At 46.7% G+C, this 20,107-nt stretch overlaps 1 protein-coding gene across 2 annotated transcripts in view; it reads right to left on the bottom strand.

Annotated features, from left to right (window-relative positions):
• Positions 1-20,107, bottom strand: part of ccdc186 (coiled-coil domain-containing protein 186) — a 40,772-nt gene that overhangs the window by 4,244 nt on the left and 16,421 nt on the right. Inside the window, exons 8-16 of one of the 2 annotated variants that reach the window (XM_056576803.1) lie at positions 19,510-19,608; positions 15,265-15,351; positions 14,210-14,352; positions 12,174-12,429; positions 11,393-11,582; positions 9,463-9,546; positions 9,222-9,248; positions 6,570-6,855; positions 446-665 (exon numbers count right to left, since the gene is read on the bottom strand). In XM_056576803.1, the coding sequence (XP_056432778.1) occupies positions 446-665; positions 6,570-6,855; positions 9,222-9,248; positions 9,463-9,546; positions 11,393-11,582; positions 12,174-12,429; positions 14,210-14,352; positions 15,265-15,351; positions 19,510-19,608 (1,392 nt within the window). The remainder of the gene's footprint in view (positions 1-445; positions 666-6,569; positions 6,856-9,221; positions 9,249-9,462; positions 9,547-11,392; positions 11,583-12,173; positions 12,430-14,209; positions 14,353-15,264; positions 15,352-19,509; positions 19,609-20,107) is intronic. The other variant, XM_056576804.1, reaches the window with a different exon arrangement.

Genomic DNA, 20,107 nt, shown 5'->3' with positions numbered 1-20,107 from the left:
TGAGTGATACCGAGTACCACTTTGACTGACGCGACGGGGCTCAACATATGCAGTGAGAATAATGGATCTATGAAAGTAATGGACTACTATAGTGTTGAGGAATAATAAGTACCTCCTCCGTTTTCTGCCCCATGTATCACGGCCATGGAGACCGCGGCAAGGTGGAGAGCGACGACGCAGGGCGGCGGGCTGCATACCTGTTGCTGATTGGCTAAACCAATTATTTGCAGTCTAGAGCCGTCAATAATCAGCCTTGATGCAAATTAAATCAGCGTTGCCTTTTTCGCAATAACGCCACCGTGGTGCATGTGAATGGGTCCATGATTGGCAATTACAGAGAGAGAGTGTGGATTAACCTCCACCAAGCCACTGGCCGAGTCGGGGTGTGGGGGATGCGACCACGAGAGTGTGTGTGAGTGTGTGTGTGTGTGCGCGTCTCGCTCGCCTTCAGCGTGATGTTCTTGAGCAGCGTGTCCTCCAGCACGGCCTGCAGCTTGCGGTTGATCTCCAGCGAGAGGTCCAGGGTGAGGCCGGCGTCGGCGGGGTGCGAGGTGTACAGCGAGGCCATGATGCCCCCCCGCCGGCCCAGGGCCGCCTTGTTGTTGTCCGACGCCTCCGAGGACAGCGCCCCCGACTCCTCCCGCAGCACGTAGCTCTGGAGGATCCTGGGGGGGAGAGAGGGAGGGGGTGGGAGGAATTGAGCCTTATTTTTTCATTCTTAAATGGCCTAAATTAATTACTAAATTAATTAGTATTTATAAATTTGTTTATTTACGCGTTATTTACTCATGTTCAGTCAACCTTCCATTGATAAATGACGGTGAAACTGTGTGCGAGTGTGTTCCAGTGAATATACCTACATGTCAAGAGGTATGTATACGTGTGTGCGTGCATGTGGGCGAACGTGTGTACATGTTAGTGCGGGCGTCGGTGCGTCTCTGTACTTGTGCTCATGTGTGTGTGCATAAATGCAGGCGTGTCTGTACATGCATGCGTGAGTGTATTCAGATCCAATGAGAACCACATGGTCGGGGCAGAGCCCAGGGAGCTGAGCTGGGGTCGGGGGGTGTGTAGCAGAGGTGAGGGTTCTCAGCTGGAGGCATGGAGCTTAACAGATAAACAACAGCAGCTCCTACTGCGCTAACAAGCAGATTAAGCAGGGTCATAGTTTTCAAACCAGGCCGTCATTCAGTCACACTAAGGAACCCTACAACAGCATTATTATCTATAATAAGAGAGGTCACTATAATATAAATGTGTTGGTAGGTTTCCTGTTTCTGTGTCTCTGTGGTATAGTGTGCCATTCCAATCAAACAGAGCAACATAAACAACAATAACCCACCATCAGTTTCCTCCAGCACCGCCTTGTAAATTCACCTCCCTTTTCGAGCCCAAATATATATGAGAGGGGCCGGGTGTTTCCAAATAATAGCAACAAAAGTCGGTAGCGAACAGTAGCAGTAGGGAACTCGCTCATGCATAGCAAAGCAGAATGTGGGTTCATGCTACTCTCCTCCTCACAAACCAACATCAGGGTTACTTTACAGAAGATTTGTTATCATGCGGTGGACTGTGGCAGAAGGGGTGATAAGAAGTGAAGAGTGAATCACCACCATGCATTAATCTGAAATCTTTGGTCACCCACTGTGCATCCGTGCAGAAACTCTACAACATGTATTCAGTCAAGGGCGTACCATATATAGGACAGACGGCATACAAATTCTAATTATCAAGAAACAGGGGAGGAAGACAGGTCATTCTAGGGGCAACATGCTTCAAAATCCGCAAGGTCTTTGTATTTCAAAATAAAAGCCCCACCCCTGCACACAATACAGCTACATCTACTCGACGCACTTAAAAATAATAACAGTGGACGAAATCTACAGAAGCAAAGCAGAAACATGACCGCTAGCTATGTCAGCGCAAAGACGGAAGTCTCCATTCCACATTTAAGGCATGAGTATACTTCACGTGCAAAGGGAAATTACGTTTGCTCATGCCAAAGAGTTTAGCACCCAAAGGGGCGCTTTGATCGCATCTGTCTGAAATTGAGGGACACTGCAGCACATCCTCTCTGAGTGGACAATTATCTCATGTACTATTTCAGGCAACGTGTTACTGGCTACTTGCAAGTAGCTCTCTGTGACTGTGTTAAAAATTGTTAAATAGTTTGTAGGCGAGTTTCAATGGCAAAAACACCTACGTTGTCTTGTAAGTGTTGCATCACATTGAAACGGCACATATGTTCATATCTCGGTTTCTTCAACACCTTATCGGTAGTTTGCTATCACCCTATCATATCCCTATCATATCCTGAGGAAGTACAAAGGTGGCCGCTTTAAATCAACTACAAGAACCAATCAATGACAGCCTCAACGTCAAAGCCCACCAATGGGGGTCCGGTGGCTCGGCTGACATGGAGACTGCGGGGATAGCTTTGAAGTGGCTCACTGTCCTTATCTCTTCCCCAGATGCAGACTCTCAATCTGCCCTTGGGCCAGCCTTGATGGCGGCCGACAAAGGGATGAGAGAGAGCAGGAGAACGCTTGCTTGACCTCATTCCAACTGCGGCCAAAAGGGAGAGTGGCTGTCGATATTTTTCGACTAGAAGGGTGTTGGGAGGTGGGGTCATTGTTCCGGTCTGCCCTGCTCACCTCCTTGTAAAGGGAAGGTTGAGTGACACAGACCCAGTGCTTCGGTGCGCCAGTGAGGGTCGGTGATGGGCGCTGAGTGACTTGTCACGGTTCTGACTCTACGTTTCCAATCATGTTGAATTATGTGCGGTTGAGTAGCCTCCGCAGGTGTGCACTCCCTTCGTCACTGGCGGGGCCCAGAGCCGGCAGGCAGGGCTACGTGCCTGCTTGGTCTTGCCTGCCGGGGAGGAGGATCATATGCGTGTTCATTTGAATGATGATCAACTTCCCATTATATAAAGACGACCAGATGTCTTTGACAGGAGTATAATTAGACGTATTCCGTCCGAATGTACCCACTCTAAGAATCAATTGGCTAAACAGTCTCAAATGGCTTAAGCCTCCTGGGGGGGGGGATGTGTGGTCACCGGTCGATCCACTCTAGATCCTGGCTACTCCCACTATCTGCCAATACTTCCTCATCCTTTAGGTGCCTCCTTGTTTACAGTCCAATGCTCAGTGAGAAAGGGAGTAGAGTTGACAGTTCGAGTGTAAGCAGGATCAGTTCAAGGGTAGCCAATGTATGCACGTCTCTACAGCACTGTCAATGTGTACCACTGCAGGTTGAGAGACACATTTTAAGTGTTGTTTTGTGCCTTCCATCATTTGTTATCCGTTGTAATGTTTTCCATTGTAATGTTTTATGGGTTTAGTCAACAAACAGAGATGGAGCATAAGCAGCTCAAGGACCGTCTCCAACTGGCCACGGCTTTCTTGCAATAGTGATTGTGGGTGAAGGGGGCACTAGCACTCTTTGCTTAGCCCTGCATGTGAATTAATATTAAGGTATATTTTTGGCCAAAGACATATAGTGGTACAATCCCACTCCCAAAGTTGATTGGGGTTGTGAAAAACTGGTCCACGATATTCAGTGAATACTTGAACGATATCTGTTCACTGCTAGCCGGGAGATCATAAAAACACAATCATGTCTGCCCATGATTGTGTAACATACATGTTACATACAGGTCTGTATGTTTGCCTGAAGCCTTTTGATTTTGCATTCATCCATTTAAACAGAGGACTTCATACCAACCGTGTCAGGTTTAACGAATGCTAAAAGGACGAATCAATTAATTGATCAAATGATACAATGAACACTTGACTTTTACTTGCCATCTTGTCAGACAAGCGGACAAGACAATGAACACCTTTTATGCGCTTTGGTGACTTTTTATTATTGGGACCAAATGATCAGCCGATTAGTGCAACAACTTTACTTATCGTTAGCTGCAGGTTTACCCAAAGGCTTCTAAGGAGTCTCGGATGAGGAAAAAGCATTTTCCAGTCTAACGAGCAGAAAATTCCCATCTGTTCTCATGCCTCTCGCTGCAGAGAGCTGCTTGGATTCTGAGGGCGTCCGTGTTTTTTTCCAAAAGGAAAGAACAAGAAGCAGCTCAGAGAGGCCATTAATTGGCGAGAGACTCAGTTTATACCTGTTCCATTCAACACAGGGACTGACTAAGCAGATTTATGATATATAAAGAAATAAAAAGATTCCCGGTTTGTTAACTTTTAATGAGCTTATGTTGGTTGTATGGCTCAAGCAAAAAAAAACTACAAGTGACTGCAGATGAATAGCAGCGAGCTCCTATAGGACGAGACGTTTCTTAACTTGTGTCCTCTGATGTCCCTCCAATCTGCGGGCTGACCTCGGCCCGTCTCACGGACGGCCTGGGCTGCTGTTCCCAGCGCGCCCCCACTGGGATGACAGCAAGGACAGACCCACATGGAGGGCCGCGGATCCCGGGTCTATATCGAGAGCGGCGTCGGCCGGGGGGAGTCGTCCTCTTGCTTTATAAAGGCCACAATGTAGGTCACGGCTAAAGGCTTCAGTCTGAGACGACGGCAGGCTGCCAGACGACTGGAAGGAGGAGACCCGCCACACACCGCACACAAAGAGGACACCATTGTACTGCGAATTAAACTGTGCATGCATTTAGTTTTGATAAGACCCCCATCCTGTCCAGCCTTCCACAGTAAATTCCACAAAAAATGTATATTAGGTGTTTTTTTTCGATAGTCTAGGTGGAATTACTGTCAAACCGAGAGCAGAAACTACATATAATTATCACAACTGAAAGACGTTTTTTTTTTCAGGGCACACTGTTGTATCCTCTATAATACTTAAAAAAGAAAATGACTCTATCCAGACATATTCATTATTGTGAAAGTGTGAAAATGCATTTTTCTTTAACCAATACATAAATACAGTTAGGGTTCTCACTCCTCCATGGCTTCCCCCTGGCCCGCTGCAGTCCCCTCCACAAGGTGATAGGATGCCCTGCCCCAGGTCTCTGTTGTTTCACCAGGGGCCATTAATGTGATGGGTGTGGCGTTGCCACGGGAACCTTGATGCAGCACGTCCTCCACCACCCCCACCACCCTATGCATGACCTCGGGTTACCGAGTGCTGACACCAGTTTGAACACCGAGATAAGAAGTGGGGGATGGATATAGATATAGACAAATTAGAGAGCAAGAGAGAGACAAAAAGAGTGAGACAGAGAGCGAGAGCACCGGAGGGAAATGTAAAATGAAAGTGTGCACATCAAGGTCAGGGGATAAGTAAGTGTGTGTGTGTGTGTGTGTGTGTGTGTGTGTGTGTGTGTGTGTGTGTGTGTGTGTGTGTGTGTGTGTGTGTGTGTGTGTGTGTGTGTGTGTGTGTGTGTGTGTGTGTGTGTGTGTGTGTGTGTGTGTCGGCAGCACAGACTCAACCGATACACATACTAATTAAAAGCCTCTTTAATTCCCATTAAACTGCCAAGCAGATGATCCCTGTACACATCGATTAAACCAGATGAGTTAACCAGTCCCAGACAGAGAGAGCTCAGGTTTACCAGCCCTGAGGGAGAGAGGGATCTGGACAGTATTGATGCACACAAAAAAACAACAACTCTCAGCGAGAGAATTTCACCCCAGTCACAACCATGTTCCATTCAACAGACACTTTCATTCAGAGTGACTCACGGTCAAACACTCTGCTCATTCAGGGGCATGGACCGTTGACGCGTATCTGGTACATTGAGATAGAACCCATTCCCTTAAGAGAGACCTCGGGAGACAAACACCCTTAACCCTTGACCATCACGCACCCCATCCCGCCCCCCCTCAATGACCTCCTTACATCACCCGATCACGCGTGTGTGTGTGTGCGTGTTGAGAGAGAGTGTATGCGTTTGTGAGAGAGTGTGGCTGCGACACAGACTGAGTATGTGTGTGAGATAGTGAATGTGTGTATGTGTATGTGTGTGTTTGCGTGCGTGAATGTGTGCATGCAGGAATGGTTGACGTATTGCGGGGGGTGCAAGGCTTTGCCGAGTCTGTCCCACAGCAGCTCCTCAAGGTCATTCAGAGAACCCTGTCAATGGCGCGAGGCGAGTGTCAGGAGAGTGAAGGAGGTGTGAGCAGTGTTTGCAGCCTCACTCCCAGGAGAGGAGGGGAGCAGGAGGACGACGCAAAACCTCGATTAGCCTGAGACTGCATTCCAACCCCTTACCTCTGCAAATAATTAGCCAATGTTGCTACATGAGCCGGGAATTAGCATACATTTGCATCTTTATGAATGAGACTGCAGTCCCTGTAGGTGAAATCAATTAATCACACAGCGTTCCTGCCCCAAATGTTCCCGGCGGCTGGTTCATCGTGGTGCAACCTTCCGCTGTCCGTCAGCAGTTTAAGGCGAACGCTGATGTGTCAGAGAACTCCCTCAATAAGACCTATTTATCACCTCCTCATCCTCTGCCTCATCCTCACCTCCTCCCTGAACGGTCGACCCCATTGCCTTTATCACCTCCCACCAACATCTCCTCAGCCCCCTGCTCCTCATCACATCCTCCTCCTCCTCCTCCACACCACACCTCCTGGCCCACTCACTTGGTCTTCCTGCGGATCTCCTCCACCAGCTGCTTGATGTGGTCCTCCATGAACTCCATCTTCTCCTGCTTGCGGGCCAGGGCCTTCTGCAGCCTCACGATGCGCTCCACCAGCAGCGTCTTGTCCACCTCGGGGTAGCTGTCCACCACCATCACCGACGGGGTATGCAGGTGCTGCTGCTCCGGGGAGCGGTCCTCGCCACTGCCCCCGCCACCGCCGCCGCTGCCGCCGCCGCCGCCCCCGCCGCCGCCCATACCGCCGCCGCCGGGGCGGGTGTTCAGGGAACCTGGAACCGCAAAGGGCCCGGGAGGAAGGGACGTTTGGTTAATAATAGCATAACATGGGGCAAGATGGCCCTTTATTAATCGCTGGCGAGATATTAGCATGGGGAGACCGTCGTGATCTCAGAGAGGTTTGGTTTCTCTCTGCAGATCAGGCTTGCCTCCGGCCCGTTGGAAGCCTCTTCAAGAAATGAACAGGAAATGATAGGACCCATCAGCGCTAGGGGAAGGGAGTTTCAGTTCATGATCAACAGGGGGAGCCGAAGTCTACAGATGTTAAAGGTCACATATTATACCACCAGGTGAGTGTGATTAGCCATTACAAGCTGTTTTGAAAATGGTCTCTTCTGACATGGCAGTGGGAATGTACCACACCTGGGGTTATACTATGTCACCTTCAAAGAATAAAGGCGCCGCCCAAAGAAAGCTTAGCAATCAACGGAGAAGTCAAAACTGTCTGATCCGAAAATAGACTGAATACAATTGTGGAGTGTGTGTGGCAGATGGTTGGTTTAAGCAGCCTCACTTGGCCCGAGTCAGACTGATTGGCATCTGGGGCAAGGTGAAGTTGCACACCTGTTGCAGATTGAGCAATCAATAGACAGGTTGAACAAGCCATCAACACACACACACACTCAAGGAGATCTCCAGCATGGCACCAGGCCATGAGTCATTATCTGCAAATTGACAAAGAAATCGCAGCCACCTCAGTGGCGTGTAGCATGGACATTGCTACAACAATGTTCACTTCCAACCAGTCTGGGAAAGAGCAGGAGAATAAGAGCATCACTCTGATTGGCTGGACGTTGTTGGACAACGAAAGGCTGCACCCAAATGTGGTAATCAACTGCGACCTGTATCATACCACATCAATCGCCAAACACAAATTTCAATGTCTGAATGGTCCCACAAGGCAAGGAAAGTACAGGAGAATAGAGAAAGTACAGTTCTCTATTTAAAATTTCCTCGACTGGTAGAAAATTGTAATCAAGAAAAACTCAACAGAAGTAGAGTTCAGAATGAACACTGCCAGGTTTAGAGGTTCTATTCCCAATTAGGCAACCCATACTACGAAATATGTTCAATCAGTATTGGAAAACAGTTTAATAAAAGCGTCCACCAAAGGATATACAGTATCTATAATCAACTACTATATGAAAAATGAATTAACCATTCTGATATCAATTGATGGCAATCAATTCAATATAAATAAAAAATGGAAACACAAATGACAAAGGGAAAGAGGGAATAAAAGTGCTGCATTGGATCCCACTAAAACCAATACACAAGACAGCTCGGAAACCATACAGCCATGGTCCCCAGCCAATCAGAATCCAGCCACCACTAGCTAGGGCCAATCAGGACCCAGAGTTCACCAGCCAGAGGCAAGACCACCCCTCCTCTACCCTGCTATACCCATAACCAAGGCTAATGTATATTCTAACTACCCACACACACAAACAAGCACACTCAATAATTGACTAGCTCTAAGTAGAGCAACGCAGAAATAGATCCAAGAGACCGCACCAAATTTAGAAGCAAACACAATTAGTGTAGTGTGATGTCCCTTGCCATAGTTAACTACATAACAGCCAATTTCTGCCAATCAGACTGAGCTGCAGTAACCAGTGTTTTGCCAGAGAGGGCGCTCTCCCTAGTGTTGTACTAGTGAATAATAGGACAATTAATGCTGGAATGTCAATGTTTATTTACTTTAACTAAAATATGCAAGATTTTCTTGTTCTTTGACATTATTTTGTGTATCCACTGGTAAGGATTCGTTGTTTCTGCAGAGCAATCAGATTAATCCCATTCTAGAATTTTCTAGAGGGTTCTTGTTTTCTTGCCAACCTACAGCTGTGATTGGCCCAGGATTTGATCAACAACGTAGCCTTGGATGTGATAGCATCCACGGCTACATGGATGTGCTGGCGATTGAATGTGGCCGTGGATGTTATTAAATTAATAAATGGGACTTTCACTCTCTTAGCTACTCAAATACAAGCTTTAAGACGGCTTTAGAGAGAACAGGGAGAGGGAGCAGGCGAGGAGCAGAGCGGTTCATTTTAAAAGTTTAGACAAGGTTAGCTAGAAAGATAAAATCTTGCACATTCTCTAATTTAGCAAATTCTTAGAAGTTGTAATTACTTTTACTTGTAATAATTAATTGTATCTGTTCTTCAGGACAACGTGTGCTGAAACAAACCAAATGGAATAATTTAATTATTACGGTTAAAGAAATATATTTGAAGCTTTAACATCTAACTAGTTTTCCCTAACTTGGAACACTTAGGGAGAGATGAACGACGAGAAAGACGACAGCATCTAAACTGTCGTATGTCTCGTCAGCTCCATCTAGTTTTAGACTAACCATTTTCTTGAGGACGGCAACGATACCCTGGAAAGCAAACGCATAAATAACAAAATCAGGAAACTGCTTCACAAATAATACCAATTTGAATTGCCTGATGAAAGCAGCAGAGTCAGCAATTTAACAAAACAAAACATGAAAATCCTGTCCTGAATCCATCTTGACGTGTCTTGAGGGCGAGTGTGTGTGAACTTGGTTAGGGTTAACAGGAAGTAGGCAAAGAAGCAGGAAGTAGTATTACCTGAAGAACTGGAGCGACTGCCCATGCTGCTACCCTCTCTGTCACAGCCCCCGTTCTGGTCAGCCTGGTCAAGCCTCTTGTGAGCTGGGGGGGGGGGGGGGGGGGGAGAGAGAGGGAGGGAGAGAGAGACAAAGACAGAGAGAGAGACAAAGAGAGAGAGAGAAATAGAGACAGAGAGGGAGAAAGGTGCAGAAAGAGCGAAATAGAGTCAGACACATGCTTTCGTTGTAATCCAACTGACGAATGGCTTCTAGGGATGTAAATCGACTCCTACGTAAACACACTCAAACACGTACATTAAAATATAAACACTCAAACGCATGCACACTCTCAAACAAATGCACCCACACAAGCACTCCATTAGTGACATTAGCAGCTCCCCTACAGAGCTGGGTCAGACACGCAGGCCTGTGGTGCCTTTCATACACAAACAGATCTCAGGACACAAACACATTCATAAGCTGTGTGATTCAAATTAAAAGCCTAACTGCTTTTATATGGTACAACATAATATTCTTATTCATGAATCATTTTAACTTGTTTCTGTAATTTAATTTAATTGTTATGATTGGTCAATGTACATTTCGTCTGTTTTCCATGCAAATTAGGCCAATAAATTGAATTGGGAGGTAGAGACAGAGGGAGAGAGAGAGAGGGAGAGAGAGAGACAGAGGGAGAGGGACGGAGAGAAAGAGGGAGAGGGAGAGCGGGTTCGGAGAAAGATACACACAAGTGCTTCTGAATTAAGTTTCCGAGCTGAAAGAGATAAAGCTTCCGAGCTAATCTTAAGCGTTAGCTGTGCAGCGCAGGCTAGCTAACAACGCACCCTGCATGACAAGTGGGTAGACCCCCAGTAGCTCAGGTGCTCTCCATTCCATCACAAGATATCACTACAGAGAACACCACCACCACCCCCACCCTGAGCGGCTGGGCCATTAACCACCTCATCTCCACTAGTGCTCTACCCACCCCCCCCCTCATCATCTCCACTAGTGCTTTACCCACCCCCCCTCCTGATGGTCATAGTAATCGAGGTCATGAATGGCTTCCTGACTACAGAACGGAGGAGATATAAAAACACTGAGTGAGTCGGAAAAAAAGGAGAAGGCTCGATTCTAAAAAAAGAAGCAAGATTAGAACAATCCAAACGGGGTCAAAAGATCAAGAAGGTTCAAAGACGGCCGCCCCGAGGGTGATAATAATTTGGTTCTTTCCTCATGGCAGTTTAAATGTGTGCAGTAATTATAGGGGCAGCCCATCTTGACGTGGCGCTCACTGCTGTTTTCTACTGCTGTTTGGTAACCTCGGTGCCTGGAGTTCGTGATAAAGACGTTTGGTGTCTCAATTAGGTTTTCTCCTCGATAAGCCCAAATAAAAAAAAGGTCCCAGCAAGCACATTTTAAATACGCTGGCTTAATAGAGCTGTCTGGAGGTATTGCAGAGAGACTGGGAAATCACTGGTGTGGGTTCTGTCGAGTTATATAAATTACATCTTTGAATAAATTTAAAGTGCTGGGTAGAATAATAAGCAGAAGCAGAGCTGATAAATATTATCACAATAAAAGTCTTGGGTTGTCATGTCACAATAAAGCGAAGGGAAAGTCAGATCACAGAAGTGTGGGGGACGTCAAATCACAATATAATGGTGGGGTAATCATAGCACAATAAAAGTGGGGCTGTAGTCGGATCACATTAACAGTGTGGGGTAGTCCTATCACAATCAAAGAGCAGAGGTTGTCACACGATAAAAGTTATTAGATAAAATGGAAGGGCATTCAAAATATAAAAATAAAAGCACAGGCGAGTAACTTCAAAATAAAAGCTCAGGATAGTCATACCGCAATAGAAGCGAGGGGATAGTCGTACCACACGAAGCATGGCGGTCGTCCTATCACAATAAGAGCGCAGTGGATGGGGGGCTGGGGCTAACCTTGGATGAGCTGCTTGGTGAGGTCCTTGATGCTGGCGGCCTGCTTCCTCTTCTGGGTGACCAGCTCGTCTCTCACCTCCCCCAGCCGCGTGCTCAGCTGGCCCACCTCCGTCTGCAGCGCCGCCCGCTCCCCCTGCAGGGCCTGCACCTCCTGCTGCCGCTGCGCCTCCTCCTGCCTCAACCTCTGGGCCTGGGGGGCAGCGGGGAGGGAGGGAGGGAGGGAGGGAGGGAGGGTGGGAGGGAGGGAGGCAGGGTGGGAGTCAGGAAGAGGGGGGTGCAGAGGGAGAGATGACCGATTTAACAGAGGGTTAGGCCCAATCCCATTTCTACCCCTTACCCCTTCCCCCTCCCCCTTGTTTTGAAGGGGTAAGGGGAAGGGGTAAGGGGAAGGGGTAAGGGGTAGAAATGGGATTGGGCCTTAGAATGGATGGGCTCAGAGAGAGGAAGAGAGTGAATGAATGAATGAATGGATGATGAATGAAGAGGAAAAGACATGGAGGGGGGGGGGGAGGCAGTGATGAACAGAGCCGTTGAGGGGGGACAGACAGAGGGAGGGAAGGAGGAGGAATGCTTGGAGCAAGCTCTGAGATTAAAGGCCGTGACCTTAGGTCTACTTCAGAATATCAAAACAGAGAAAAGCTAGTCCGTCATATTTTGTCTTGTTTGATCATCAACGAGTTCATGCCAGTCGCACTTCTTCTCAGATTCCCAACCGGCCAGCACTAAACCCTAACCCGCCGGTCCCACCCCCACCCCCACCTCCCCCCGGGGGGGGCCTCACCTTGTCCTGCAGCAGGCCCTGGGTGTCCTGAAGGCGGGCCTGGAGGTCGGTGGCGCCGGCCCGCAGCGCGTCCAGGTGGCCCTGCAGGCCGTTGCTCTCCGACTGCAGCTGGGCGTTCTTGCTGCTCAGCTTCTCGGTGAAGCCCAGCAGCTCCGCCTCGCGCTCCCGGCTGCCCTCCACGTCGCGCTGGAGCTCCGAGATCTGCCCGTTCAGCCCGCCCGACTCCTCCTGCAGGGCCGACACCTCCTGCTGGTCCCTGGGCGACGGACGCACAACAAACAGTCAGGGTGGGGGGGGGGCTCACACAGGAGCAGGGCCGTTGGGTAGTGGGTAAAGGTTGAGGATGAGCCACGCTCGACAGGGCCGTGGGTACGACGTGAGGGTTGTCAAGAGAAAGAGGAAGATTTAGAATCAATATCAATTAAATACATCCCCTCCCCGTCTGCTTTTTTCTCAGATGTAACTTGAACCTTACAAACCTTTCAAACTGGCAGTCAAATTGGCTCACAACTATATTGGTATCCCAGGACAGAGCCCCTCTGCTTTACTAGAAAGCATCACTGAACGCACGCTTGCCTCTTTTAAAAATGACAATTTCACTTTGAATAAACATCGAACCAGCTTCCCATCTTGGTCAAATTTTTCTGTGTTATTATATAAAACATTCAAGCATTTAGAAAAGTGCCACAGAAATATAAATGCATGCCACTCTGGTCTAATACACAGACCATCCTGGCAGCCATGTTGGCTTTCAGCAACACACAGAAAGCCAAGATATGCAGATATGTATTTCAAGGGCTTGCTGTATACGTCCGTTTGGATTACCGTAAACCCCTTCACTACACGCATGTACAAGTGTAGAAATGTACGGGCGCGCGCGCGCACACACACACACACACACACACACACACACACACACACACACACACACACACACACACACACACACACACACACACACACACACACACACACACACACACACACACACACACACACACACACTTTGGCTCTGTGATTGGTGCATTGCACAAAGGATTAATATATCATTCTGAAATAATGTTTTGAAGGGGAAAGAAAGGGCGATGGACTACATCACGGTCTCCTAATGCCGTCCAGATCAATTCAAGTGTGGCCAGAGAGTAAATAACTGTCACTGGCCAAGGTTATGACTGCAGAGTGCATACTGTACTATGAAGACTAAAAGCTAGAGCTCAGGGGGTCTTTTATTGTGGTGAATCTAATAGCTGCGGGTCTCCAGACTGTTCTACTGCTAACTCGATTTGCAAAGAGCTGCTCTGATTCCCTTAGAGTTTAGTCCTTTCCTTCTAAGATGAAGGGCCTTCATCTCATGTAGTACCTTAAAAAAAAGGTACATTCATTTTTGTTCCCTAAAAATGAATGACTTTCTTCATCTCCCTCTGGCGCCCTCCCTCCCTCCCTCCCTCCCTCCCCCGCACTCGGTTTTAGTGTGTCCACACAATAAGACACAATGTCATTTTGAGCGGCTGCTTAAAAAGAAATACAGGGCTTTCTGAATGGTAGAATTCCCCCAACAGTCATACGCTTCACTGCACAAACGGGTGAAGTCTCCCGGCTGACATCAGTAGTACTAATCCTGATACATAGTCCAGCAGTCCATCCATCGATACCTCATCGATAAATCAATGGCGGTGATCTGTGTGGGACTACCCTTTTTTTTGTTAGGAGCGTTTGATTTCAAACTACTTAAGGACCTGTCTAACCGTAGCGTTTGTCTCTGGATGTGTGTGTGTCTCTGGATGTGTGTGTGTCTCTGGATGTGTGTGTGTGTCTCTGGATGTGTGTGTGAGTGTGTGTGTCTCTGGATGTGTGTGTGTGTGTCTCTGGATGTGTGTGTGTGTCTCTGGATGCGTGTGTGTGTGTGTGTGTGTGTGTGTGTGTGTGTGTGTGTGTGTGTGTGTGTGTGTGTGTGTGTGTGTGTGTGTGTGTGTGTGTGTGTGTGTGTGTGTGTGTGTGTGTGTGTGTGTGTGTGTGTGTGTGTGTGTTAAGCGTACTGTAGGTGCTGCTCCTCCAGGCGGTCGATCTCCCCCAGTCTCTCTCTCTGCTGGCCGATCTCAGCCTTCTGCCTGTTGATCATCTCTCTGTACTTCTGGAGCTCCTCCTCCCAGCGCGGACGCTCCTCCTCCAGACACCGCAGCTGAAGACACAGCACAACGTTACATACACCATGCATCTGTATCTCTCGCTCGCTCCCTCTCTCATGTGCAATTTCAGTGTAGCATAAATGCAAGGGTCGGTTCTGCCATATTGAGGACTCATGGCTCAAGGGTTTTTAACTCTTATTTACATTTTTCTAATTATTTTTTTAATCCTATTACAGCCCTGCACTTTCTAACATGACTCCTGGCTTTTCTGCTATCAAACCACCTTCTGAAGTCCATTCCCCACAACGAGTAAGAGCAACGGGGTACCAAAGCTCTGCTTCAGCTCATTTCCGTGCGGTGGCATAATTTAAGATTTACTAATATGTATTTATTATTTTATAAAGTAAAGTGATATAGATATATCTGTAGAATGTGCCAATAACTATAAATAAGCTGTGGGTTTCCCCAGGGTTTACCCGGCCAGACCCCTGGTTAAAGTCACAACCAGCGAGTGGGCGTGGCTGATGTGTTGATGGCGGTTCCATCTACTGAGTCAGCATCACGGTGTTGGAAGCCTCATCCGCCATCCTCGATGTGTTGCTAACACATCGATACGTTTTTTTCAAAAACGTATTCAGTGGTAGACGCGGTGTTTTGTCGAGGATGGTTTGAATGCGCAAAATGTGTTCAAACGTGTTTTGTTTACATCATGGTAGTCGTGGTGTTTTGTTCAGAACGTATTCAGCGAAGATGGCGGGTGAGGCTTCCAACACCGCGATGTGAACACCTCTGACGCGGCTTATCTCTGTGTGTTGCACGTGTGAAAGAGCCACTCTGGATCATCTCCGGACCCGATTCTCCAGAGGTGATCCAGAGTTCATGAGTGAAAGGCCGGGAGGCCGTTTGAAAACTCAAGACGGTTTTAGGTCCGCTGGTGCAGAGAGAGGGGTGCGCGTGAGGCTGACCTTGGTCCGCAGCGTTTCCAGCTCATCCATGGACTCCTTGTACTTCCTCCTGAGGTCTTCCAGCTCCTTGGCCTTCACCCTGTGCACCTAGCGGGGTCAAAACACAGGTCAGAGGTCATTTACGCACCCATGGAACACGAATCTGAAAGGTTGAACCATAGCGTACACACAGGTCAGAGTTCAATTACACACCCGTGGAACATCGACCATTAGAAAAGGTAAAAACAAACATCCATGAATCAGAAATCTGAAGGTCAAACCATAGCTAACACAGTTGTGATAAGAGACCCTCAAAAGGTTAAAACAAGGATCATGAATCATAGTACATTAACACAGCTCTGATACATGAAGCCAAAATGGTCAGATCATTGTTCATCAAAACACCCACGGAACAACACTATCGATTTCAATCAGTCTGGAGCCAGTCTCAGTGGCTGCAGTCACAACACAACAGGATAACATCCGAATCCCCCCTGAGTATCAAATGAGGACAACCTGTATTCAGTGGCCTCGCTGTATTCAACAGACCTTTTACTGTTGTAGAGCTAGTGGGGTACAATTCTAAACTGCAAAAATATCTTAAACATTTGGAACATTTTGAACCGTGGGAGATGTCTGGTTGAAGTTATTTAGTCAAGCTATTGATTATGGAAGGGTACTTAGTAATTTGCCAATTGTGTCGACATATTGTCCAAATGACGGATCTAAAGAGAGGAGTGCTGCTGCCAGACAGGGATGGGATTACTGCCCCCCCACCCCCATCCCCCCCGTCAGCTACCACAACCACCACAATCTTATTATGTGCGAGTTCTTTTTTGTATGATTGTTCTGACAACAGATAACACGCTGGCCTACCCCATTATTTAATACGTCACTGATTGTTATCCGTTATCCGTTTTTCTTCCGTCAACTTATCTAATGGTAACCAAGGAAGTTAATGTTATGTTACTTGTTGCAATTTGATTAGAATGTAATTACATACCGTGAATAAATGTAACATGAATAAAACCTTAGAAATCATGTTCACGGGTGACTTCGTGTCCCCTCAGAGGGAAATTTCACCGGCAATGTAGGTGAAGACATCCACCCGCCTGTTCCCACGCTACGACGCTGCAAACAACGCATTTTGTTCCCGTTCTGATTGAGAGACACCTTGCAGAAGAAATAACCTATTAAACCTTTAAAAATGATAACTTGGACCCTATTTTCACAAAACCTTACATTAAACGTGAGCCACTGCCCAAAAGGATCACAGTACAGACCGTTTCACAGAATACAGCTGCAGAGTTTTTGCTCAATTCGATTTAATTTTTCTTTGCATAAGTTCCTTAGACCCCTTATAATGGGAAAATAAGGTCCAGGTTGAAAAATCCTTCAGTTATTCTTTCATAATTGTATACCCAGAAATACATAAATAAATCTCGCTGGGAAAACGATTCAGGCCATGGCAAAAACACAGTCCCAGTTGTAATGTATTCATGAGGACCGGGCCTCAGGGGACCACAGGGGGGGATCGCGGGGGCCGATCAATGCGTTAACAGGGCTGGTGAAAGGCCCACTTCAAACCACACACACTAGGAGGAGGCACTTGTCCTGTGCACAAACGGGAACAACCACAACAACAACAACAACAACAACAACAACAAATGACCAAACAAGTACGACTACGACACCAGTAGGTGTAAAAGCAGCGCAGCGGTAAACACAAGGTCCTCACAATGCATCGTAGCGGGGGGAGTGTTAGGGTCATGGTCGCTTGGGTAGGGGCTGGAATGTGGTCGCTGGTTGAGGCAGCCAGGGGATGGATAGTGTGGAAAATGGCAGTCAGTGTCCGCTGGGGTTGTTGTTCGTAATCGCAGGGATGTGTATTGATTCTTTCTAGGCCATTTATTTTTAAAAGTCCCCCCAGAACTGGGCTTTGAGAAAAACAGGCTGAGGGGAGGACGGACATTTTTTAGGGAGGGAGAAATAGCGAGAGCGAGAGACCGAGCGAGAGAGAGAGACCGAGCGAGAGCGAGAGACCGAGCGGGAGAGAGAGCGAAAGAGAGAGAGCGACCGAGTGAGAGAGCGAGAGAGAGAGCGAGAGGTAGAGAGCTAGCGTGTTTGTGAGGCCCTGCTGTGAGTCAGATTATTATTGGTTGTACCTTGGTGAGGCTGGGAAAAGAACACTTGAAATATAAAATAAACATTTAACAGGAGTAATCAGGGCTAAATCCATTAACCAGCACCCCTATTAGGACAAGCCTTGGATAACAGACCACTTCACACTGGCAGAGTTAACACCTTCATCCTTCCTGTGATGATGAGGGTGCCGCTCTTACAGAGAACAACACATCTCTGTACATAATAGGCCTCTTTGTTTACTTTAATAACTAGATGCAATTTTGATTGTTTGAAAATGTGAGCAATATAAATATAAAATCAGAGGGTAGTGGAGTAGCAAGTTGGATTCCCTAGGCAGTGGCACTACACTGGAACTGGGAACACTGGAACCGGGTTCGATCCCAAATGCCCACAGAGCAAGCCACTGCTCCTGAATGGTGTCCCTCTTCAATGGAAGTCACTTCGGATAAAAGTGGCCGTGTGTGATCATTGCTTTGATTGGCCTAGCCATGCACAACCTTCGTCTATCTCTTTCTTACGTGCATGAGTGTGTTTGAGTGTGTGTATATGTGTATACGTTTGTCTAAATAAGTGCTTAGAAAATTAGAATATCGTGCAAAAGTTCATTTATTTCAGTAATTCAACTTAAAGATAGAAAGTTAACTGGAAGGGCAAAGTGTGGAAGGAAAGGTGCACAAGCAGCAGGGATGACCACAGCCTGGAGAGGATTGTGCGCAAAAGGCCTTTCAAAAGTGTTGGAGAGCTTCACAAGGACTGGACTGAGGCTGGGGTGAGTGCATCAAGAGACAAATCTGTGAAATGGGCTTTAAATGTCGTATTCCTCTTGTCAAGCCACTCCTGAACAAGAAACAACGTCAGAAGCATCTTACCTGGGCTAAAGAAAACAATAACTGGTCTATTGCTCAATGGTCAAAAGTCCTCTTTTCGGATGAGAGCAAATTCTGCATCGCATTTGGAAACCAAGGTCCCAGAGTCTGGAGAAAGATTGGAGAGGCAAGATGCTTAAAGTCCAGTGGGAGGTTTCCATAGTCTGTGTTGGTTTGGGGAGCCATGTCATCTGCTGATGTTTGTCCACTGTGCTTTATTAAGACCAGAGTCAACGCAGCCGTCTACCAGGACATTTTAGAGCACTTCATGCTTTCTTCAGCGGACCATCTTTATGGGGATGCTGACTTATTTTTCCAGAAGGACTTGGCACCTGCCCACACTGCCAAAACTACAAAAACCTGGTTCAATGACCATGGGATTACTGTCCTTGATTGGCCAGCAAACTCGCCTGACCTGAACCCCATAGAGAATCTATGGGGCATTGCCAAGAGAAAGATGAAAGACATGAGACCGAACAATGCCAAAGAGCTGAAGGCCGCTATTGAAGCATCCTGGTCATCCATAACACCTCAGAAGTGCCACAGGCTGATAGCATCCATGCCACGCCGCATTAAGGCAGTAATTCATGCAAAAGGGGCCCAAACCAAGAGTACATATGCATGATTATACTTTGCATAGGGCCAACATTTCTTTATTTAAAATCCTTTTTTTATTGATTTTTCATGTAATATTTTAAAGATTTTGAATTTTGGGTTTTCATAAGATGTAAGCCATAATCTTCAAAATTATAACAAATAAAGGCTTGGAATATCTCACTTTGCATGTAATGAGTCTAAATAATGTATTAGTATGACCTTTTAAGTTGAATTACTGAAATAAATGAACTTTTGCACGATATTCTAATTTTCTGACTATGTACGTGCATTATGGCACTCTGAATGCCGCTGGGAGGAGGGATCCAACAGGTGCACTTAACTTGTATGCGAGTCTATGAATGCACATGCATGCATGCATGCATGCATGTATACATGTATTTCACTCTGTATGTTTTCAATCGGTCATTGAGTGTTTTTGTGTTTGTGTCGTGCAACACAGATAAAAATTAGGTATTCCATTTGATCAAATTGCCGTGGAAATGTTTCAAAATGCCTGGTATTACACAGAGGGGATGAAGGGAATTCCTACCCTGGTGCTTATGCCAGTATGTATGCGGGGTGGGCTTGAATGTATGTATATCATGCACGTGTGTGTGTGCATGTGTATTACACATGTCTGCATGTTCATGTGAGCTACCTCCTGCTGGTCGGTGTGCTCCTGCTTGCGTTTCTCCAGCTCTCCCTTCGTCTCCTTCAGCTTTGCATCCAGCTCGTTGGATTTAATCTCCTCAGACTCCTGCAAAGACCAGAGTCGAAACAAAACTTTACACACACACCATACTACTATGTACGTACGCAGTTATGTATATATGCATGTATGTCATCATCCAGTCAAAACCTCTTCCCTATACACACACACATATACTTCCCTATACACTGGGGGACAAATTCAAAACAATATTCAAAACGTTCTCACTGTGGATCATTACATTGAAGTATATGTATATTTAAAGTATAGTAGTTTGTTTTATAATCGTTTGTCCTTTTATTGGCATATCTTCTCACCGTTATTAATTGAGAATATGAAACTTGTTTCACCACAGGTCGATATCTTCAGTTCAGGACGATAAAATTCTATTCAAAGATAATATTGAATTTTTGCCTAGCCCTAGCTTGAACCCCTCGTAAAAGTCTAGAGATATGAAGAGAGCGAGAGACATCAGATCATTTGTTCTCAATGAAAGTATTTTTCTAAAATTAATTAAAACAACTAAACAATTGACAGCGTACACTGG

Source organism: Gadus chalcogrammus, chromosome 18, assembly GCF_026213295.1.
Source record: "Gadus chalcogrammus isolate NIFS_2021 chromosome 18, NIFS_Gcha_1.0, whole genome shotgun sequence".
Classification (NCBI taxonomy): Eukaryota; Metazoa; Chordata; class Actinopteri; order Gadiformes; family Gadidae; genus Gadus; species Gadus chalcogrammus.
The sequence above is the reverse complement of the archived record's forward strand: the minus strand, read 5'-3'. Positions and strand labels throughout refer to the sequence as shown.